This window comes from Zootermopsis nevadensis, unplaced genomic scaffold (genome assembly GCF_977971745.1).
Source record: "Zootermopsis nevadensis isolate Lab colony 2312 unplaced genomic scaffold, Znev_1.0 Znev_ptg000007l, whole genome shotgun sequence".
Lineage (NCBI taxonomy): Eukaryota > Metazoa > Arthropoda > Insecta > Blattodea > Termopsidae > Zootermopsis > Zootermopsis nevadensis.
Genome location: NW_028259139.1, coordinates 3,907,312 through 3,932,970, shown reverse-complemented (window position 1 = coordinate 3,932,970; position 25,659 = coordinate 3,907,312). Strand labels below are relative to the sequence as shown.

General features: G+C 35.4%; 1 protein-coding gene across 4 annotated transcripts; it reads right to left on the bottom strand.

Moving 5' to 3' along the window:
- Positions 1 to 335: 335 nt before the first annotated feature.
- On the bottom strand, positions 336 to 25,576 carry LOC110830669 (DENN domain-containing protein 1B). 4 transcript variants are annotated; one of them, XM_022065841.2, is made up of 14 exons: positions 25,410 to 25,576; positions 25,087 to 25,245; positions 22,143 to 22,280; positions 21,062 to 21,197; positions 19,388 to 19,441; positions 19,005 to 19,262; positions 18,282 to 18,383; positions 16,699 to 16,926; positions 16,216 to 16,392; positions 15,038 to 15,070; positions 13,416 to 13,675; positions 12,355 to 12,559; positions 9,936 to 10,196; positions 336 to 8,616 (listed from the first exon to the last, which is right to left on the bottom strand). In XM_022065841.2, exons 1-14 carry the CDS (start codon positions 25,424 to 25,426, stop codon positions 8,041 to 8,043), a joined length of 2,604 nt encoding a protein of 867 aa, XP_021921533.1. In that variant the 5' UTR covers positions 25,427 to 25,576; the 3' UTR covers positions 336 to 8,040. The 4 variants fall into 4 exon arrangements, with proteins under 4 accessions (XP_021921533.1, XP_087200138.1, XP_021921534.1 ...); XM_087344012.1 differs by lacking the exon at positions 15,038 to 15,070; XM_022065842.2 differs by lacking the exon at positions 25,087 to 25,245.
- Positions 25,577 to 25,659: the final 83 nt, after the last annotated feature.

Genomic DNA, 25,659 nt, shown 5'->3' with positions numbered 1-25,659 from the left:
CGAAGTTTCAGAGGTCCTTGATGGAGGCAGCCATAAGGACATAAACTAACCCTATTCAAGAATTATGCACTATGTACGGCCCCCAGTGACCCAATTTTAATAAATTCTACATTCAAAATGCATATCAGTATCCACTGTTGTGTAAATTACTGTAATTAAATATGGCAAAACTGAAATGTTTTTGACAACTGAATGAATTTTTTTCAGTCAAATGAGTCTAGTTCTCAGGCATTAACATGATCGGTTCCAAAGGTGGCTGGAATGTATAGATGGTGAGAAGATGGAGGAAACTTGGTTTGTGTGCCAGACTTACTTAAAAAAACAAATGCTCAATATCACATTCTTTTCACAGTTCTTTTCATCATCTTTTCAATCTGACTTTATTTTTCATGAAATAATTAAGTTCTAAACAGTAAAATTAAGCTACAATACTCAAACTGGACATTACTTTCAATACATGATAAGTTTTGTATGTCTGCATGAAGAATAAATAAAACTGATTTTGTATTTCTATCTTTGGCTTTGTGTATTATTTTCCCATTTACTTGATGTATTAGGGTGAGCAATAAACACTTAACTGAGAGGAACACTTCTACAGCAGAAGTCCTGTACAAACTAGTAAAGAATTCATATTTAACTAATATCCCCTAATCACACAGCATGAAACAACTTTTTAAATAACTAATATTAAAATTACATTAAAATGTGAAAAACAACTGCAAAATTTGTACACAACAAACTTTCAAATCAGTTATTTGTATAATTTGAAATAAAGACACCAATAACCAATATGAAAGACAATACAAAATACACATATCTATTACCTCAACACTGCATTAATGCAGTTTGTTGCACAATATCAGTTCCAGTTACACCCCTCACAGATATGGAAGCATAATACTATACTGATAACAAACTGACTTTATAAATATGATCAAATGTAACTAACCTGCTGCAAATGCTAATGACCAACAATATTCAACACACTCAAATATTCTCTGGAAAATTCAACAACTAAAATTTCTAATAAAATTGGCAAGGCTTATACTGCATACTAATAGAAAAACTTATAACACATAGTAATAATAAAGCATGATCAAAGAAATTTGTCATACTTATGTCAATCTTTACACGGATGTTCAATGTGCCTCAATAACTGAACATGTAAATAACATTTAGATATCAAGTGTATTCACAGTATGCAAAAAGAAACGCCCAATAACCAATTATGATCATCCTCACACCTCATTCACTCCAACATTCTTGAAGTAAACTCCACAATATGTGAGAGCTGAAGTAAACAATACAACATGGAGGGTCGGTAAATGGAGTGGCTGTTACCAGAACAGAACCCATATGCAATACTTTCTTCATTTTACATATATTACAGGCAGGAATGATTTTGTATAGGCCCCTTGGTAAGGTACAGGCCTAAACAAAAGCTATTAAATGCAACAGTTAGTCATATGGTAAGAAAAATTATTTTTGGGTCATAATTGCCTTTCTTTATTTGAAATATCATAGGGTATGGTTGCATCTTGGGATGACGGTTTGAATAATTCTGACCAAGATGTGTTATGTGCTGTGGTAAGTTGTGTTTACAGACTAGTGGCATGGAAAGTGTTCAGTTCCTTGGTGAATAAAGGGTTTGCTTTTATTATAGCTTGAAGATGACTGTCTTCAGACTCACCACCAAGAAAACCTCAAATCCTAATTATTGCAACTTGTTTGTGCATATGCCACTGCTAGTTTAATGTTTTTAGAACAGGTAGTACAAAGAGTCACCACCACATGAACCACAGGAGGTATTGTTCACCTTGCCTCTCACATATTACAAAATGATGTATTCAGAAGACTACAAATTCATAGGTCAAATTTCCGTAACGTGCTATCAAACCCTAATGCCAAACTCAACTGCAACTGTACTGTACCATTAGCACCTTTTTTCTTTTAAATTTATCACAAACACTTTATAATATAGTAATATTAGTTATTCTACAAAATATAATTGTAATTCTTGCTCACAGCAATAACAGTAGGATGTATGCTTATTCTTATGCCACAACAATGAACAAATCAGACATAACTCTTGTTCTGTCCCACAGACAAAATGAGCTTTGGCTGTATGAAACAATTTCTAGTTTTTCATACAAAATTAAAGTATTATTTATAGGAAATTTTCCACCATTAAAGTTTATTCTTGCACAAACAATTTCACTTGAACCATAAATTTAAAGCAATATTCTCCTCACAAATATTCATGTATAGATTATTCAATTTGCAAATAATCCATGCATTTTCCCTCCCTCATTAAATTTTTATTTGTTGAAGTTATTGAAGGTTTATAAAACTGTGCATTGCCATATACAAAGGTGTTATTAGACCATGCATTCATCTCTCTGTGAATAATTCCATTACATTTTTACTAGCCTGTTTTTATGGTGTTCTTCATATGATCTATTGTTGGGGAATTTAATTAGATACAGGGGAAGATAAAGACCAAAATCTAATCACCAGTACCAGTACTACAGTACTTATGATCACTAAACTTATGGTTGTGACAATATGGTGAAATATTCATAATGCAATGTGTATGAGTTGGGGTAAAAAAGGGGATTATTCATAGTTTCTTTCACATACATTAGCCCATATAATGAAGAAAATACTTCCTTGTAATAATACAGCATAAAAATGTGCAATATGACAATGGTCACACATCTTTGTGTTTTTAAAAGTATATTTCTACAATTGCAAACCCATACTGTTTTGTATCAAACAAACAAGAGAAATACAATAAAAAATTAACTTGATACAGCTAGTGGTCAGCTGTAATACTGACTGCCATGAACAAAGGCAGGTGGCAGAGAGAGAGAGAGAGACATATATACAAATGGCATCTGCTTCACACTTCAAGTAACTGAATATTTTATACACCAACTCTCTGAAGCTGACTGGCTCATAACAGCACAAGGCAGTAGACATGCATAAGCATCCAAAACTTAGCCGCCATTGTTCATACTGGTCACTCTTCATACACAACAAGGAAGACTTACACATTTATTGCAGTGTTTAGCCCATTCCTTTACTTAATACTTCACAAGTCTGAATGAAAATTCAAACTACAGGTAAAGATCACTGAAAGTTTTGGAAACAAGAAAAGACTTAGTAAGATGAGGCAGTATTATTGATTTACATTAAGACAAGATTGGGGTGGAGTTCTCTTTGAACATTCCAAAGGTGTTTTCCATGTCACATCATGTACAACATGCTGCACTCTCATCCAAGGTCAATGTTGTGCAACAATATTTCAACACTGATCTCAGTTCCCATTGTTGCACAACATTCCAACAATTATCTTAGGCCATTGCTTTACTAACCTAATCTGAGCTCATTGTTGTGCAAGTGTTTTTCAACAATTGGCCATTTCCATTGCTTGGTTTCAACAATTTCACAACAATGACCCCCGGTCATGCAGGTTGGATAGTTCAAAGTAAAATGTGACAAGACAGAAATTTCATAGGAAAAGTGTGACAGAGATACATCAATAGACCTGTAAAATTCACTTAGTTCACACCAAAGCATGAAAAACACCTAATAATACAACACACAGTGTAAAAATTTGGGGTGCATTGTCTTTCCACATTGATCCTCTTACCATGCAAAATCTGCTTGTATGCAGAGAAATTCATTGCTGTAGATGATGGTTGAATTATACACATGGATTAAAATCATAATGTTAACAATATAAAGTATAACATTAGTGCTTACAACTTAAGCCTAACACTTCCTTCTTCAAACTAATTTTATGAACTGCGCATGAAAATATACTTTCACTCCTTTAAGTAAAGTTGTAGTGCATGTTGTCCAAAGTGGACCAAATCATTTAATACATTTTTGTAACAACTTTTAAATAATAAATTACAATAACAACATTTCTTCAAAATCATAATTATTTTAAAGGGGATGCTCAGATTATGACAATAATATACCATAGGAATAATAACTTTTATATATATGATTAAACATTCTGGCAGAACACCTGGCATGTAAAGTGAATCAGCTCTATTCATCCCTAAATGAACATCATTAAGAATAACTATAAACTGTAGAATTTGGGGATGTTAACCCTTTGAAGCCAAAGCTCATCTAATAAACACTCAAGAATTCAGCCTGTACCACAAATAAAACATAACAATTCACTATTACAAAGATCAGCTGGTTAACGCTGCTTAGTTTACAGTGGGGATCATATGAAACATACAAATACAAAATGCAAAGTTGCTGATTGTTACAAAGGTGGTACATATAGTTCCCACTGGGCTTTAAAATGGTTAAATGTTCTGATGTGTAATTACCATGCAGTGTTCAAGGGATCAGTTATCAAAATAAGCTTCCAGACCATGTGTGACCATTCATGAAATCTGTATCAACATTGTTCTTAAACTTTTCAATGGAGCATTTATGGACTTGGACAACAAATTAACTTCACTTTCTGCTACAATTCAATTGCTACAACAAAAAGCAAAGTATAAAAAGATTTGAGTGGAACAAATTCTGAATAAAGTTGCTAAATTTTGGTATCATCTAACTTGCCAGAAGACCCTTCAGGAATGCAGCCTAATTAGAATCACCAACTAAATACCCCAAAGAATATGATTCACACTGGATCCATCCTACACACACGATTGTCACGTATCTTTCTTCAGTTTTTCATTCCAAGATTTTAACATAATATTTTCCACCTGTGTTGTGACATATTTTTCATACATTAACTTAGATGTTACACCTTACATATATTACAAACAGGCACTCTGAACAAGACTAATGGACTTAAACCCCACAATTATCAAATTTTGTTCTTCTGCCTTTCAAAGATGGGCTACAAATGTGTTGTTTGTTGTCCAATGTTCGCTGAAATTAAACCCTTCAATAGTATTTTACTTGTGCTTTATATAATGAAAAAGCCATTTCTGAAAATGTAATTATAAATTATATTTAATTGGCTTATAATTATGATGTGTGACTCTTCTATTTAGTTTGTTTTCTCTTAGAGGAAAAGATGTCAGTCAGCTGTTAAGCATTATTAATCCATTTGTCAGAATTAAGTATCCATGCATCCATCACATTATTTCCTTTATCTTTATAACTTTTTATTTTTGAAGATTGCAGTCTTCTAGGTTATTGTGCTGTGTAGTCTGGTAGATTTCCAGCCTACCAGACTACATGGTGCAATAACCCAGAAGACTGCAATCTTCAGACTCACTGCTGTGAAAACCTTAAATCCTACATTTTTTTTATTTTTCCTGTAGAAAAACAATATTACAAGACTCCATGTTTGATACAGAACTTTTATACCCATTATGCATCACATGCTTTTTCTGCATGGTACAGTTGTTCTATTTATAACTGTAAAAAGTATAATATGGCTTTGGAATAAGAAGTTATAAAGATTTACATTTCAAACTCAATTTTTTCTTAATGGAAGAGGAAAGGGCTAAAGAATATTGCAATAAGCAGTTTCCCTGGACAAATGTAGTTCTCAAAAAGGATATATTACCATTCTGTATTCCATGTGTACACAATATCATACTAAATTTGAAACATCAGGTTACTCCCCATAACTCAGACATTCAATTTAAAATTATATAAAACAAAACTTCTAAATACAGTTAATTAATAACTTAAAGGTTTTTACATTAAAAAAACAAATAAACAAATGAAAGAAAAATCCACACAGATCCACAGAAATTGGGCTGCATGTAACTCATAAAAAAAGTCTGGACAAAGTTCAACTGTTCGAGTGCAAACAAATTCTGGAACTTCCCTCTAGATTTCACAAGTGATACAGGCTATGATGCAGTGCAGATAGTATTTACAATGTCAGCATTTTTGTTATATTGTGACCACAGCAATGCAGGATCAATATTTTAATGTTATAAACAGTTTGTCCAATAACCTGGTGATGTATATGTTCAGACCCTAGATTATTTATAAATTTTATTTTCATTCAGTATTTTGGCTGGCAGTTTAGTGATGCTGTACCAACTACAATGTTAAAACCATATCTAAATTTGAATTTGATCTATTTGTTGTATTTTATTGAGCACATTAGCATAACTGATATCAAGCAGATTGTCAGCAATATGGACTATTTAGAGTATGAGACAAAGGGAAGTTATGAACCAGTAATGTTATATGAACTTCATACAACTACTTCAACTGCTGTAAATCCCTATACCTGATATGAAACTTCCTATTTTCTACATTCCATAGAGAAAAATAATAATACAAAATTGTCAATTCTTTGTATCTGAAACTCCCCACATAAGCTTCTGAACTGTTAACCATGAATAATAAATATATCATTGACAGAGACATTGCTTGTGCAGATGAGCATCTATGAAAATATTCAGACACATACATCTTTAGATCTTTTCGCTCTGCAAACTACAGCATCCTAAATTACACTATGACAAAACATGTTAGCACTACACTGACAATGTAATGTGGTGTATGGATATATGTACTTCTAAAAACTGCTCCATATATCACCATGCCAATCCATTCAACATACCAATATTACAATGCACACCGTTCACTGTCCAACATATATTTGATGTTTCTGGACAGCCAACTACCAAAACTTTGTATCAAGCAAAGGACAGTACCCAATGCAACACTCAGACAATGAATCAATCACTGTGTAAAATCTTTACAAAATTTAGCTGTTGAATATTAAAACCAAAGTACAAGACTGAAAGCAGCCTACCACAGAGATAATGTTACATGTTGTCACTAAGTAACAGTGAAACATTGTATGTGAAGCAGTGATAAATGTTCAAATCACGCTTCATAATGTAAACCGACAAGTTCTTAAGAAAGCAGACTGCTTTTGGAATCTTGTGCTTCTCTATATGTTATTTCAGTTACTCCATTGTGATAAAGTGAACATACAGTAAGCCAACAACATAATTATGCACAACAAAATTCAAGTATGAAAGTACATTTAACTGTATTGTCTGACCTCTCACATACCCAACAAGTGTTGGACACTACTAATGGATTGTTTCTTCACACAATACAATGCATTTTTAATTAAGTTTATTAAGGCCTACAGCAACATAAAGTAACAAAGCAAGAAATTCAGGATATACTGTCTTTTCTTGACTCTCGTAACACCAACCAACCACATAAAAAATCATATCACTGTAATCACATTCAAAACATATGAATGTTTATTACTCATTGGAAACACTTTAACATACTGAAGTAAGATACAGATACACAACTTTTAAACAATTTGCGTATGCCCTTCCATTGCATTAAATGACAAACAAGATTTCTGTACAAGTATGGCAAGTGAGCTGCATTTTGGAATTTTAACCCATTCTACATCAATGACGGAATGTTTTGTCACAGCACTATGACATGTCAGTCCTATTAACAAATATTTTTTTCCATGATATGTTACTTTATAGCATAAACCAGTGGTGCCCAAACTTTTTCACTTCATGATGGACCTGGACATCACAGTGCTCTCTGCAGAACACTGAAAAACTGACCTATGTCATCACTCAAACCAAGAACAGCATTACTAATGGTATATATGATGTCAACATTATATTATGACCTGCACTTCTAAAGACAGGATGATAATCAAATTTCAGTTTGAGAAAAGCAGCCGTTACTCAGTTTCAGCAGTAGAACACCTCAGTCCAGCTCATAGAACACCAGTGTTCCACAGGAGCACAGTCTAGGATTCACCGAAATAAACACTGGAAAAAACTAGCATTCTGAGTTAAAATGGGCCACTAAATGAACAGTGGAAAAGTAAGTGTATTCCTACCATCAGGGCTCAAGTAGCAGTTTCTTTATCAGTAGTAGCTGCTTAACCATATATATGCATAATATAAAGCCAAAAACAGCTTCATTAGCAACAATGTTACTGAACAAAAACAATTTGGTTTCTATGCCCTCAATGTCAATTAAAAACATTAAATGATATTTATAAAAAATCAGAGTTCTTTATTAAACTAAGCGTTAATCAAATTTTGTCCATTGATTCTTTGAATGACTTTTCAGAGTTGAATCTGGAAACTCAACTAAATTTTCAAATAGATCTCTTGCAGCTGCTTCTGATGATGACATGGCTGGAGAAGAACTTGATAATGGTGCAGGAGGTGCAGGCCTCAATGACGGACCACCATTCTTAAAGCTTAAAGACTTGAAGTCTAGGCCATACTCTTTGAGAAGGTCCATGTCCTGAACATTATACTGTCCAGGGCTCAAGGCATTTGAAGAGGAACAGGGATGCAAAGCACTAAATGTCTGTCCCACACTGGAATCCTGAACTCTCTGTTCTGGCATTCTTTCAGAAACATTCAAACGTCTCTGGGACTTTGAGTACAGGAAACTTTGGTTACCTGCGTATGTTAACGATGATTTACCAACAGAAGGAACAAAATAAGGATAAAGGGGGTTAGCTAAACTATCTGCTGATGCAGTTGCTGCAGGCAATGTCTGACTGACAGACAGTGGTTTATCTTTGGAATAAAGGGGATCAAAATCTTCATCACTTGGAGTTGAATCCAATCTTATCAGATCTCCACTTTCTTTCTGTAACATAAACCGATAAAATATTGCATCAGTAAGAATATTTACATTATCCTGTTCTACTTTTTATTCCACACTACATATCTATCAGTTTACCCCTCAAAATAAAAATAAATAGTTTCCAAAACATTATAATTTTAAATACCTAAAGCTACAAAGTACATAAAAACCAAGAATCAATCTGTACCTCTATGTAAAATACCTTATATGCCAAATTTACAATGAAGAAGTGTGCATTATTCTGATCAAGAGGTAACTGTGACACTACTACTTGTCACTACACATAGCTAAATGGGCAATGAATCAGATATAAAGTCTATTCCTGTCTTCAGTAGTTGGCATTATATTGATACTTCTCCATTTACCGTATGAATAATATGAAATCCATAAATACAAAATGAGAGTTAATAACTGTTAAAGCAGCTGGTACAATTAGTGCCATTCGGCTTTGTTAAATAAATAAGACACATTTCCTTGTCAGCTGGATTTTGGGATTCTGACCTCTTACAGACAAGGATAATGTCTCTAACAAATTAAACAGGTAAGTAATGTATTTATATTTCTTCATATAAAAACAAATCAACTTGGTGATATTGTCAGAAACGCTTGTTTCATAACATGATGGCTATAGTTTTCACTTGTGGATATGCTATTGCCATGAGTGCAGTAAAGTCACCATCTGACCTTGAGCTACAATATGAGTATACCTCAGCAGTGTTACCAGTCATCAGTACTGCAAACATTTTTTTAATCACCCTTGTGTTTAACCAACCAGCAAACCCATGCTCTGATTTTAGAACACAAAGGTTGCTAATACCAAGTCTGACATTTGACCTAATCTCATAGTAAAAACATTCTGGTTCACATCCTCATAACCAACCTCCTTTTCTCCTTTCAACATTCCTTCCATCTTGTTCTTGATTTTCCAAGTAGTAGCTCTAAAAACTGGTTTTCCCAACAAAATTCAGAAAGCATTCCTTGGTTCCCTGCATCAATTTACATGCCCAGCAAACCAAAACCGACTTGATTTGACTACCTTAAGATGTTTTAATCACGTCATTCATAATCACTGAATAAGAACCTTCATTTTACTCCTAATGTCTTTTAGAGCCAAATATTTCCTTTAACAGTTCCATACACTTGTAATGTACATTCTTCTCACTGAAGAGATAAAGTGTTCACTACCATACAAACAATACAGCACAATACACATCCAAAGTCCAACATACAACAACCAAATCAAAATAAAAGACACATGCATGTCACTTCACAAGCCTGACAATGATTTCAGTTCCTTGCAATACATGATACACAATATTTACCTTACTACAATGTGACTGCACTGGAGGTGGTAACTTCACAAGGTCTATGGAGGAGGGGGAAGCCACTACAAACACTGGGTCTCCATCCACACTCCCACCACCACCCACAACAAATGGAGTTGAACCAAACAAGTCACAGCTATTACTGGAGGCAGGAATAGGAGAGGACATGGGAGCTCCAAGTCTAGGGGACTGTGATGGGGGTGACCACCAATTATCACTAGAATGCTTGAAGCTCTCTAAGCTGCGGACAGGTTTCAGCTGCAATAGTAAAGCCAAATCATCACATACAACAAAATGGTGTAAGTATAAAAATTGCTATTTTAAAGCAATTAACAATAAGTACACTCACAACACTGCGTTCTGTATACGCAGCCCTTTCTATAATGGCAAATAATAAGGAATTATATTTCTTGGTTGAAACACAGCAGGAAATTTTCAAACATTAATTTTGATCTACCATAGGACACACAATTTTCCTCTACATATATATGTCATATGTTAAAGATTACCAACCTAGAAAATACCCTGTCATAGTACACTTTAGGATTCTGAAGGATTATACCATATACATTTTTTACTGCTAGATGTGTTTACAACATCAACTTACAATTAATCAATTTTTGTGTGGTTATTTTCCTAACAAGTTACTCTGTACTGTTTATTATTTCTTATACATGTATCATCATACAAAAGGCTAAGATCCAAAACTATCAGCACTAGGCCCGCTCCCACCTCACAAATTAATACTGCCATTATGTTCATACTACAGAACATTTCACGCTTTCACAGTGGTTCAATGCTAATGTGAGTTGTTTTTGGGTGATGGTATTGCGTAGACAGGCTGCATTACCAGCAATACAGAGATGATTACTATCTTCATCTTTAACTCATAACTTTCATTTGAACTACAGTTCTGATGTATGCTGAATTCAACAGCTTCACAAATCACTGCTGGCATCATGAAGACCCTTTGGATATCAACTTTGCTGTTTACTTTAAAATGGTTATCCCATACGATATTTCAACCATAGACCAGCTCCCACCAAAGTAAACAAGAAGTATAAGCATCAGTAGGATACAGTAGGTAGACCCTTTACCTTGAAGATGAAGACAGCAATTACCTCTGAATCATCAGCAATAGAGACTTAACTATACATAGTGCCAACACCCACAAACATGATCTATATCAGCATATTCATATAGCTGAAGATAAGGCAATGAAGAGTACCAACACGGAGCGGCATCCAGCGCTATGGTATCGATAGAGTTTCACAAACATTCGGTTACAGTCAACAACATTCATGGCCATAACAAATTTACAGGACAGTGAATCAATGGACAGAGAAGAACCCTGTTCCTTCAGAACCCTATAAATCATGTCAGCTGAAGTAGTTTAAAACCAATATTTAATGAGTAATTCTCTTATTGAAAGTTAATTAAAAGACAGTCATCATCACAAAGGACATAAGATTCTCAACATGTAAGTAACTATGTTCCAAACCAAGCCTCCACATTTGTAAATTACAATTTCCCATCTGTCAATTACTAAAGTGCTCCTTAAGAAGCTCTTCTAATGCCAATCTAACAATTTTCCACAACCACCACCTTAACACACAAAAGCTACATCAGTGGTCCCCAACCTTTCTGTGCCTACGAGCACATTTGAGAGTTTATGAGATCATGGCGGGCACCAACCAATTAACAAAGCCAAATTTCCTTTTCTCTGGACAAATAAGATATGGACACCAAATAATACACAAAACAACACAATGTTTAATGATACAAGAAACCACGCAATCAAAAATACGTAGTTTTATAAGTACAATTATTATTACTCAAGTGGGAAGTTAGTGTGATGTTTGGCACTGCATTTCATCGGTCAGTTTTTCAAATTTGGGAGTGTAGGATAATGTTGCTGCTCGTAAACAATCGTCAAGATGGGTGTCAGTAAGTCGAGATCCGTGCTTTGATTTTATAATGTTCACGGTTGACGGCCTTCATTATTCAATATAACCTCTTTCCCCAAAAAAAAGCCTTGGCGGGCACTGTGTTGGGGACCACTGAGCTACATGCTTACAGATTCACGCTAACTTTTTAAAGGCCATACTTTGCAAGCACATCAGACAAATTCTTTTATGTTGAAAATACTGATACGTGTTGCATGTATCCTTATCTTGGTGGAGTCCTTTCAATGTTATGGGAAAAAAAAAATTGTGTTCTTTCATACTGGTACTGAACTTAAATATTCATACACATAACATAATGTGAGTGAATTTGGAGTTGGCACTAAGAACGAGACTGAACTAGCTGAAAATACATTTGGGGCTGGCATAGTAACACCTTTCATATGTAAGCATGTATCAATAATACATGTTATTAAAGTTCTAACTGTGTATATTTTTTATTTACAACTCACTGTTCTATCAACTGGTGGAGAATTAGTATCCTCTGTGTCCAGTACTGAAGAGCACTTCCTAAAAATTACATCCTGAAGGTCTCCCATCAAGTCCATATCAAGAGGAGACAGCTGTAGCCCTGCAGTATCACTGTGAGACATATCAATTAAAACTTCTGGTGAACCTGGATCTGAGGAAGGACTCAATGGATTGTAAGGCCTGGACCTGCAAACAACAAAACAGATGGACATGGCTGTCTCCTGGGCTGTTGTGCTGTGCAGTCTGGTACAAGTTTATTGACATAGGATTTGAGACTTTCGTGGCGAGTACAATCAATAAAATATTCTAGGGCAATCAGCTGCGTTAAATGGTTACTGTAGTAAACCGACGTTTCGGGAACAAACAGGCGGCTTCAAAGGATCCAGTCACATCAGAACCCTGAAGATGGGGACAGAGTTTGTTCCTGAAACGTAGGTTTATTACAGTAACCATTTAACACGGCTGATTGCCCGAGAAGATTTTATTGAAGTTTATTGACATTTCAGAGGTGGTAAATGCCGCCATTATCAGGGCAATGTATAGTCTGGCATGTACTTCAACACAATGAAGAACACAGATTATTACAAGTTTAACCTCAATAATGGTTACTAGAAGTAACATAATTTTGTAGCTTTCCTAAGTCAAATCACTAAGCTTTTATTTTTATGGGGATAAGAGTCATGTTAGCATTCAAATAAGTAGCCAGACACCCTCATAACTGCTTCCACTTATACACAATTTCTATTATCTTACACAATTCTACATATACGTTTGAAAAGTGTATTATGTGCTTAAAGCCACAATTTTCCTTCTCACATTTCTAATATGGTTCATAAGATGTTAATGTTACAGTAATATGGTAGTGTGTATGCATGTAAATGAGCTGTAGTATTATAAATCTGCTTTTTATATCCTTCAACCATATGGCACATATTTCCACGTCTAAAGTATTTCAAAGATCAATATGAAAGACATAAAATGATAATTTGCTAATGATTGGCCCACCCAATCTAAATGTGTTAACAACACAAAGAGAGCTTACCTGATGTTAACATCTGTGTTTTTCCTCTGCCTCAAAGGATCTTTACGAAAAGAAGCTGCTGCCGAGGTTTTAGGACCAGCAAATGTTTGTGGTCTTCGCCTGTTTACTGGAGAAGTGGGAGCTGATTGAGGTTTGTCTCCTTTATCATTTTCATCCAATCCATCTTCAATGGAACCAAGTCCTTCACGAGGCTGTATGTCACGCAACTTCGAGCGAATGCCCTTGTACGCAGTTCGAACATCTTTACCACGTTCCTTTACCTGAATAATTGAAATGAAAAACTTGACAGACTGCACTAGAGAAGATGATTATCAAGAACTGGTAAACCCTCCAGCAATACTGGTTGTTTATTGAGTTATATTATGACTCTGTACCAACTATTTAGGATAATAAATGTGGGGTGAAGTGGTTGTGGCATACTTAAAGACACTAACCCAAAGTTTGCACAAGAGCACTTAGAAACAGCAAAAGATACACTGGACCAGTTCAATGTTTAAAGGATACTTTATTATTTCCAATCAGAGTCTGATATTTCAGGGACAATAAACACAAGACAAGAACTTTAATAAAAAGGAAATGGAAAGTAATTAACGGTTTTACCTTTTACAACATTTAACTGACAGAAATAAATCATTACTGATATTATTTAAAACAAACTGTAGTAGGCACAGAGCAAATGTTCACATTTACAGAGAGAAAGCTCTTGGAAAGTAGCTAACTAGAAGACTATGAAGAAGGAAAACAGCCAGAGGGAATATAAATCTAATTGAACTGACTCAGGCAATATTAGTGGTATGAAACTTTCGGGTTCTATTATCAGTTATACGGTTAGTACGTTGGTTAATTAGTTATCATCTATAAGACAGTCAAAAAGTTCAAAAACCTTTTTAACCACCATCAAAACATACAGTACTTGTGTGAATTTTCATGTCTGAGCAAGCAAGAACATGCACGCATGGAAAAGACAGTTTTTTTTTCTGGAGTGACCAATCAGTATACAGAACATGAAAGGCACCAACTTACATATTTTTTGAACTTGGGGCACTAAAAGTTACAATTTAATGAGTGAGCGTACATAAAGTTTTGCGTATTCTTACAAACTTTGACATCGTCAGCAAAGCGGAAGGGGACAATGCCATGTGACAGGCTGCAGAGCACTAATGGTTAAAGCATTTCAATGAGAGCTAAAATCACTGGAGGATGACATGTGGAAGTTAGGGACAGCAGTAGCTTGTAATGAAGAGACTACTATTTATGATCAAGAAGTAATCATGAGGACTGTAGATAGTCACAAAAGTTGTTGATCTGCCATGTGGCACATGTTACGCCATTTCACATTATGGCCTTAACATGAATTGTTTGTGTTTCATCCCCTTGTTGCACAAAATCTCATGGAGGATCAACACAACAAACAATCCCTCTGTAGCAGGGACAAGAATAACAGACATGACAATAATACAGGAATTCTGAAAATGGTTATCACAGGAAAATAAAGTAGAATTCTGAGTTTAGTTTGTAAGCTGATAACAGAATACTGTTTAACCATTTTCTCAGGTACAGAAAGATATTAATTACACTTAGGAATGTCTGCCAAGAAAATAATTACAAGCAGTCACACTTACAGATTTCACAGCCGACTTCATTGCAGGGTTTGCCTGAAAGTACAATAAAACATAAAAAAAGGACATCTAGAGAGAAAGCAATGATGATAACAAAAGAACATACAACAAACGAAACAGGTTTCTCTACAACCAACAATGCAAAATGTGGTAATCATGTTTACTCAAATCCAAGGTACTTCAGAATTCAAGCAACCCATAATTTCTGAAACATCACAGATTTATACAGTGTTACAGAATAACTTTTCCAAGACAAGAGGTTATTCTGGGTTTTGAATTCTGTCTTGTTTCAAATACCAATTTAAATGCATTGTTAATTAACTCCCTTGTAACAAACCCCAAAGCTTCAACACCACTAACATCAACAGTTTCACCACCGGACACAATCCTGGGATGGTTTACTTCATTTCACATCCTACAACTGAACTCCTAAAATTCATAATAATATTTTCTTCACAACTTGTCCGCAGCTTTCCAAGAGTCCTCTCACTCTCTCAATGTTTCCCTGCAAAATTTGTTCCTTCTTTCTTTCCCCTTTGAGACCTGTATAAATTATGAACTACCTTCTGATACATTAACCTCAATCCCCCACTTCACCTCTCTGTGGTCCAAATTTTCCTGAGAACTTAGTTTTAAAACCTTCAAATGTAGACTCTTCCTTCAAATTACAATATATACAAACTGGTAAGATTGATGCATCATAATGTGTAATGCATCAGTAAACAGATATGAAATCAGTATGACACTTTCCGTTATTTTGTAAGAATCCTTCCAGAAGTAGAGAACGTAGAACAATTTTTTAATAAATTATGTGGCATTTCACAATTACATCTTGACATGCAATATCCACTAAATTGTGAACTAAAATAACATTTTGCTGGTCAATAAAGACAAAGACCATCACCACGGAACATATACTAGTACCCTTGTTTAATAAATCTTATAACTGTGACACAAGACATACCTTATCCCTCCCTGCAATAACATAAACCGGACAAATGAACAGGCAGACAAGTTTTCCTCAAGATTTTTATAAAATAGCAACAAGAACAAGTAGCACAAGAAGATTTACACAGAGTTCCTTGGATTCATGAACACAGAACAAACAACTCAGACAGAAGACTTTCTCAAGACTACAAAGGACCAGAGCACAGAATAAAAATGTACCCATGGTGCCTTACCTTATTTCTGACAGTTTTGAAGAAGGCACTTCCCTCTTTCCGCATGGTATAGGTCCACTCCTTATACTGCTGCTTCAGTTTGGAACTTGACTTATCCGAATAATTACAAGCTTCCATTTCAAACTCGTCAGAAAACCCCAGTCCATTATTTAACATTTCAAGTCTTTCTTCAATGAACTGTAAAATATTTTATTAATAATCATACACTATCAGCTGCAACAAACAGAAGTTTTCAACAACTAAACATTGCAGTGTTTCTCAAACTGTGGTTTGTCACACAAAAAAAGGGATACTGGCAACTAATATCATTTTAAGAAACACCCACAAAAACAATTTTTTATGAAGGGTTGTAAATATACATAAAAATATTGGTAGTATGGAACAGATATAATTATGATGAGGATCAGTAATGTTATGCAGCTTTTAAAAAATCAAGCTTTACAGATGGGAGGATAATCCGAGTTTTACATGAATACAGCACACCTGCTGGAATATCTGCAGCTGTAGCATTTTACGTAGAAAAGGCTGCATACTGGAGGGACGGGACTCAATGAAAGCATCAGGGCTGAATGTGATTTTCTGACCCTGATGGAATTTCAGAGCATCTCGGTATCCTCCAATCAGCTGGACCAGAGCACGAAGAAATGCTCGGGACACCCCATCTCCCAAAAGAGCAGCACGATTCCGAAGCTGGCGTCTCAAGGAATTTACCTAGTAACAAATAACAAAATGACGTAGAAAAGAGAAAGTTCTACAAAAACAAAGTTCTGGGAAGAATTTAAGATGACTAATTTCCTTCAAATGTTTTTGCCAATGGCAACAAGAATTCTGTTGCCCTCAGTGGACTAGTGGTTAGCGTGCTCACCACTGGACCCAAGGTTTGCGGGTTCAAACCCTACGAAGGACGGTGGATTTTTAAGGGTGATAAAAATCCATAGCACAACTTCCTTCAGAGGGGAAATAAAGCCGGCAGGCCCATGTCGTAGATTTACGGCATGTAAAATAACCTTACGAGCATGAAACGAGATGTTTCGTAAGCAAAATTCAGCGGCCATTTCTCACCCAAGTCTCTCCTGATTCACTGCTAGATGGATCCAGCAGTCAAATCAGGAATGAGTAGTAATTGTGCAGAGTCAATGGGCTGTTAACTTACTACCCACAAACGCACACATCAAAAGACCATGGAAACCTCTGAAAGGAGGCCCTAAGCTCTGGAAAAAGAGCAATAGAAAATAAAGAAGCAAGAATTATGAATTAATAATTACACCACCCAGTAATCCATTTCAGCGCATAATTCCCACTAGCACAGATTTCAACTCTGTTACATAAGCAATGTATGACATAAAAGTTTTGCACCATTTCTGTATCTGTAATTGTAACTGCCCAGAGCCAGTTCAATGTAGTTCACACAGAACCTGTCCAATTCTAAAGCACTCTGAAGAGAAAATAAGAATCTATAACATTTCTAGCCTCTATGTCAGGGGCTGGCAACTTTTGGCCCACGGGTCATGTGTGGCCCTTCACATGATTTGGGAATTAGCCAATGTGAGAAGAGCAAAATTTTCTGCTACTGAGGGACACTGATTTAAGTATAATACAGTATGCAAACTTTAGGGCAAACAATCACAATACAAATATTTTAATTTAAAAAAAAATCACAGATATGTTATAATCATGTTAACGCAGAGATGTAGATTCTTCCATTGTCGAAACCATATGAAATTTAACAAAACAACATGAAAATATTTATATTAATAACTGAAGTTTTATTAAATGACTTGAAATCAAACATGTTTAAAAGTTAACAAACATATTTACAGTAAACTCAATTGTATGGAAATACAGCTATTATCTGTTTCCAAGCAAATACCAACCTTACTCTTTAAGTTAAAGAAATACATTTCTAATTACAGACCATGCCATTATTAACATTTTACTGCAGCCCTCAACAAAGTTATAAATACCAAATGTGACTCACAATAATGAAAAGTTTGTCGATCCCTGCTCTGTATCATGAAGAAAATAAATCACTGTGAAGTATGATGGAGTGGTTTCCAAATACTCACTACATCCAGAGGAAGACTTTCCAGGTCTTGGAATGGAGTCTCAACATTGTTGTTGTCTGCATCCAACACCACAACATCTCCAAGGTCAGCCTTTCTCACACGCTGGGAATAGAATCATACTTAATTATACTGCAATGGATTAACACACTACGAAGGAATATCTAAACCATAACAAAGCATACTATTTGAGTTAATGTAGAAAACACTCCAATGATTCTAAATAAGAATATCACATTGTTATTTTGTTTATGTCCCTTATTTATAAAACTAATGCTGGAAGTTCATACATATTTTTATTTATGTCTTCTCTACATATGAGAATGTACTATAAAATTATTTCATTGATAAATATCCTAAAAATGTCATTAATATAAATCCTGTCATAAATATACTTGCTTTATTTTTTCCAAACATAAAACTGCAATAAGAGAAATATCAAATGAAAAGGGAAACACTTCAATATGTAAAATGCTGAACACTTAAAAGTACAACTTGTGACTTAAACTAACATGTACAAATTACAAAAAGTTCCAGGAACTCACGATGCTTCACTGTATATGGAGAGACTGATAAGATCAAGCCCACAAAATGTAAGGACCCTATATCAAGCAGAGAGTTGCTGTGGCCTTTAGCAACACAGCGTAACTAAATGTGCTGTTTTGGAATAGAGAGTTCTATTCTAATTTTCATAACTATTTGACAATTTATACTAGAGTGATGTACCTGATATATGACTGCAGGGACCCCAACAAGGTAAGGCATGGGTGCAAGCAAATAGTCCATTAGAGCCATTGGTAACACTGGAATAAAGATGTGCTGCCAATTCATAGGGTAGATGATAGAATTTGCAGACTGAACACAGGCACTCAGACGATACAGTTTCTTTGAAGTGAAAATTATACGTCGCTCATACAACATAGATGCAAAAATAACCATCATATTATGACCATCAACAGCATTGTAATACTCGGTAAGGTTACGCTGAAAAGAAAGATAAACATATAATAATGAAGTCACTGAACGACTAGGAATTCAAATCATTAATTACTTCAATATAACATTTCTAGGGTCATGAGAGTACTTCAACTAAAATCAACTATACTTACATTTTCAGGGATGCTGGGCAACTGAAACTGATTTGGGCATGGACACACGAAGGTCTACAACAGCAACAAAAGCATCATAAAATAAACATACTCTTCAGTGGGGATAATGAATATAAAGTTGTGAACTGCTTACATACAAATTTCTGAGTATACAGTTCAGTTTCAAGTTTGAAGAAGTATCTGTTTCTAGGGACCATCTGTGCATATGAAAGCCTTTCTCTGTCCAAATAGATATTCATGTAATACTAAGAACTTTGCTAACATTTACCGATGAAATTTTGGTCTGTATCGAACAATTTGTGTTTCCACTTCATAGACAAAACTCTTAAACTGAACTTCAAATATAACTGTTACACATGTGCAGATTTTTAAATTCAAGAGCTGATCTTAACAAAATAAAGTCTCAAAATTAGACTTTCTATATAGGACAACATTTGAAAATAATGATTTTAAAATCATATCAACTGATCAGAGATCCCACTTATTTGAGGACTAAAATTAATTTTTAAGAATATTTTAATTGATATTCACTGAACAAGACTTATTTCAGACAAAATGGATGCAATACACTAAAATTAATATATTTTTTCATACACACTTATCAATACAATGTATCTTTTTGAGAAAATGGCCACTGGAGCATAAATCAGGCTTCCTGATAAACACATAATTTCAAGATCTTTACAATAACAATTTTATCACAAACTGATTATGCTGTCACAGTACACTTTCTCAAGCTTTGCTCATCAAAATAAATACAAAATCATGATGCTTAAGTTTGTTCAAGTTAAAAACCAGGTGTTCACTCATCCATACACATTGTAAAATGTGTTCAGATGACGTGTTGTGTTGTGACCTACGCTTTCAGGTATGTATGGTTTTTGACCAAATCGGCCTCTGACAGCCTGCCCAGGGTAAGTGTATAAATCCGCATGTTCGGACAGATGCATCCATGGTGTAATTAACAGTTTGCCTCATGATAAGATAACAGCTAATGATTAAGAAGGCAAGCAGATGAGTCCAAGTCTGTATGGGACTGGTACACAAAGTTCTGACTTTATCAGAATTGAGTAATGGAAAACATCCCTACATTCTGAATGTTGTTTGTTTCAATGCACTGAAGTTTAAGAAAAATGATGATGCAGAAGGACACTATAGTCCCACTGGGCAAACAACAAAAACATTTCACAGGACACATCCCTTTCAGCTTTCAAAGATTAAAAGTGTTCTTGTAGTCAGTATCACCACCTCCAAAAATTAAACAATACCTCGAATGAGCATAAAAACATGAAAAATAAAAATTCCTCATAATATGTGTGCTAATTATAGCCTTTGCAAATCATATGTGGCAAATTTTATGTAGCTTAAGATATTTAACACATACATCACGTTTCATCTATTCATTAATATTTATGCACAATAATTTTGTTTCTCATTTATAAGAAATATCCATACTTTCAAATTTGGCTTGAAAAATTTAATTTTCAGATGGAGCGGCAGGGTGCTGCTTTGGAAAAACACTGTTATTGTTTTCTCTGTGTTTATCATGAGACTATTTCTGTCAAACAACTGCAGCTCATTCATAACCCCACAGATTTTGTGTTGGAGAGTCATGATGAGCAATATACCTAATTTGCATTTCATTCACAGACTGAAAAGAAACAATGTACATACATCTCGACCATTATTGAAAGGAACATGGAGTGTTCTACCAGGGTCTGGAACACTACTGTGGTACACGACATCCAGAAACCTCCACAGCTCATCTGACTTACAACTGCTGTTTATTTCAGCTATGTGGTTCAGTAACCTGTAATTACAGAACAGGTACACGGACTTGTATAAACAACTGATAGTTACTCAGCTGGACAAAAAATAAATTTCACACCATCATCACAATAATCTGTCTTTGAAAATTTCTTGAGTCAGTCCAAATCAGTTCACAAGTAACCCCTCTTCACACATACCCTTTTTCCTAAACGTTCTCTTCTCATTAGGTATTCCAAGTAAAACCTGCATGCATTTTTGGTTGCACCCATGCATGTTACCACCATTAATTCTATGCTTTTATGTGGTAATTCTAATAATACCAGGTACAGAGAACAAATAGTTAAGACATGGTACATAAGATTTAAGGTTTTCACAGTAGGAAATCCAAAGATAACTTAAGACACGGTAAAGTTTTCCTTGTTCTATTTAAGCACCATGCCACGAAGGCATGTAGAGAAGTGAAGGTACTGCACTCTCATCCTTGGCAGCAAATGGAGGTGAGTCATCAGCTACATTCTCTGGCTACTTTACATCTTGGTAAAAAGTCCCTCATACTCATTGGCATAGCAAATTGGGCACACCTCAAAGCTGATCAGGATATGTTGGTAAAAGAAAAAATCTCTGTATGTGCTGGAATCAAAACTGTGTCCATTCAGCCTGTAGGCAGTCACTACAACGTCTGTTCTACCTGGCTCTTACAAGTATTAAAGCTCCTCATGTTTTATTTATTTAATTTTTTTGGCATCTCTTCTCTCTTTGGACTAAATATTCTCCACAGCATTTCATTATCAAACAGCTTCAGAACATGTTCTTTCATCAGGGTGACAGATCTAGTTTCATAATCACATAAACAAAAAAGACCATCAAAATTTAATTATGAAACACAGTTCACGAAGCATGACATGTTTCACTCATTTGCTCATATGAATGATTTGTGCAAAATGAATACCCAGCACAGCACAGACACTATTTACATTATACTTACTTATAAAATGACTCATGCCATGGCAGATAGCTCAGCACTACAAGAGCTGTTTCAGTTTTTGGATCATGTCGGCAGAATCCAAAAGTCCATTTGGAATCTATGCTTGTCAGCACAAAAGAGTAGTGCTGAACAATGGTGCTGAAATTAAACAAAAGTGTATGTAACTTGCTTAAACTTTGTAATATTTAAAAAAAACTGCATAAGCATGCATGTCCATTTATACATAAATAAAAGTTGTCTAAATAGAGAATGCATGTACTGTTCATGACTGTAATCTTCAGACCTGCAGGGTGAGGAAGTGGAGTGAAGGAGGAAAGATAGCATCCGCTATGCAGTGTAGTAGTATAGCATCAGTTCAGAACATATTGGCCACTAATATGCTGGTGTAGTGCGCAAGTGAACTGAACTGAACTGAAAAATTTCTTTATTTAGTGTGTGTGAATTCGCAAGTCTATTGTAATAACTGTGTTCAGGTAAAGTACTGAAATAATGTCGCCTCCATTGAATGTTACCATTCACCAGGAGGGTATGGAAATAATAGCAAACGTAACTGAGAAATGTGATGAGGAATCACGTCAAAAACGATTGTTGTTACCAATTAATAAGGCAACAGAGAGGGCAGCACTGTACACGGGGAAATCTTGGTCATCCATATTAAGAATCGGGAGGAAACAAAGGGAAAGGAATGCTACTAATCCGATCTAACTTCTCAAATCACCAGGAAAGAAGAGAGGAAAACATTCATGGAATGTTGTGTTTGTGGATGACTTTGATAAGTGTTGTCAGAAATACAATTCAGGGTTTCTATATTCAGGAAAAAAGTGCCAACAATACATTTTCATTGTTGACTGGAGATCAAGGTATCTTGCAAAAATAAAGGAATACCAGGATAATGGACATCTAATATTTTATATTGAAGAATAATAGGTTTACAGCAACCTAACCTTTCATAAATGCTGGCAAAATGAAGAAGTCATGGACATCCAGGCCAATGTGAACTCTGGGAACAGGCTTATCATGCAGCATGTAGGAGGGATTAATAGGTTTCTTCCTGATGCAGCACTTATTTATAAGGCTAGAAGTGCAATGGGGGACTACAATGATCAATAAATGAGAAATGAGCAGTTGAAAAACTGATTCCCAATCTTCCCGCTCAGTCAGTAATTGTCCTTAACAATGCACCTTATCACTGTCTCCAGATTGACAAACCACCACCAGCCTACGCAATAAAGGCAGACATCATTTCCTGGCTCTACAAGAAAGGTGACCTATAACGAGACCATGCAAAAAAATTAGCTATAAAACCTAATTCTGCTACTGAAACCCAAAGAGAAGATCTACAAATGTAACATTTGAGGTTTTCACAGCGGTGAGTATGAAGATTTCTGTCTTCTGGGTTGTTGCGCTGTGTAGTCTGGTTGATGTTAACCAACGTTTCAGAGGTCATACTGCCTCTGTCATCAAGGCCCTGATGACAGAGGCAGTATGATCTCCGAAACGTTGGTTAACCAACCAGACTACACAGTGCAACAACACAGAAGAGAGAAATCTTCAAGATCTACAAAATTGATCACATCTTGGAAAAATATGGCCATGCAGTTGTTTGACTACCTCCATATATGTGCAATTTAAATCCCACAGAACTTGCATGGTCGAAAATAAAGAGAATCGTGCGTAAAAACGTCGCAGCAGATCTGAGCCTGCAAAAATGACTACAAGTGACAAAAGATGCAGTGGCACTTGTGACAAAGGAAGAATGGGAAGGGTTTTGTAGACACACAGAAACAGTTGAAAGCCAATACTGTGAAAGGGACAGCATCCTTCCAGATGTGATAGACCATGTTGTCATTAATCTCAATCCTGGCAGTGACAGTTACAGTGATACCGACTTTCAAAGTGACTGTGACAACAGTTCCAGTGAGTATAATAATACTATGCCTGATGAAGACAATGACATGGAGCTTGCACAGCCACTATAAAATAAGTAGTCAATGTTTTTGCTTAGGTAGTAGTCTGATATCTGATGTCTGCCCAGCCTTTCATGTTTCGGACTTCCTGCATTCCTCGCAAGTCTCAAGGTTACAGTTGCGAACAGCAGATATGGCTCCTCAAGCTTTGACACTTTATTATCTAACTTTATAATCAGCATCACAAGTTTATATCTTTGTTTATTTAGTAAGACCAGTAACAGTGTGTACTCTATGGATTTTCAGGTTATCAAATAAATTAAACAGTCAGCTGTCAATATCATACATAGCCATAGCAGCCAAAACAATATATGAGAATTTCATTACTGAAAAGTTTATAAAGTATTTTCAGTTTTGATTCATAGATTTTTAAAATACTTAACAACGTTGTTCTTGATGCAAACATCATATAGGTATCTATGACTGAAGTAGGAAGTTGAATGGTGAGAGATAGGTATTTCGAAGTAGTCATGGCTGGCTGCAAGCATTCTATGGAAAACTGAGGAACCTGTCAGGACACAGTAATGCAGATGAGGTTTGAAGTGGGTGGCCTCCAAACTTAAGTCTAGGATATTACTTCCACATCACCATTCTTGGTCTTACATATTTGGAATACTTTGCTTGGATGATGATTATGATGAATTAGATGTGCGGTGGGCAAAATTCATTATGCTCATCATTCATGTGTTAATTCTCTACAAATCTAATTTTCCACACTGTAATTGTACAAGTATGTTGCAGTATTATATTCCAGGACTTTATTCATGTCATAGGTAATATAAACTACCTGATGCATGTGTAGGCGAAAGCTGCCTCTTAACATGCAATAAGTTAGCCATCTAGGATCCTACTCTTAAGTAGTAGTCCCATGCCCCACAATTTTCAAACTGTGAACTAATACTGCTGCACAGCCAGCCTCAGAGTTCACACAGACAGCTACACCATATGAAATAAGAAATTTTGATGAAACAACTTACTTTGCAAAATCACATGGATATGCAAATTTAGGGACAGATTTCAAGACCCCTTCATCTCTGTAGCTATCTGGAAACTTTTGAATGATCCATGCTTCCTTGTCTGGTGACTGCTGCCCAACAACTTCACAGAAGCACTGAAACAAGTGCTTTACATTGTCCCTGAAATAGTTAGTATTTTAGTATACAAAATCTTTTCCAAACTGAAGCGAGATCAGAATAACTTCTAGTTCATATGCATTTACCATAGTATTCTGTTGTGGAAAAGTTCGTAACTTTCGGGATTTCTAAGATATAAATAAATACTTAATATTTTGATTACGCACCGTATTCGTGATCCCATTTTCGTGCGAAAATTGAAGACGATCCGTTCATTTTGGGTTGTACTTATTTATATTCTTCCACACCTCAATTATCGCATTATAAATGACAGATCTTGCACGAATCACACAGATGAACATCACGGACAAACGACGTAGCACATCATACAGAACTACGAACGTTGACATAGATAACTTACCAACGGAAAGGAAAGCTGTAGACATGTATTATGTAAGCTTTGGTAGTTCGTCGTAT

Excerpts from the sequence above, each read along its gene's own strand:
- LOC110830669 (XM_022065841.2), bottom strand. Across the intron at positions 21,198-22,142 it reads TGGCATGAGTCATTTTATAA|GTTACTGAACCACATAGCTG; the intron begins GTAAGTATAATG and ends CTGTAATTACAG. Across the intron at positions 8,617-9,935 it reads TGCAGTCACATTGTAGTAAG|AAAGAAAGTGGAGATCTGAT; the intron begins GTAAATATTGTG and ends TTTATGTTACAG.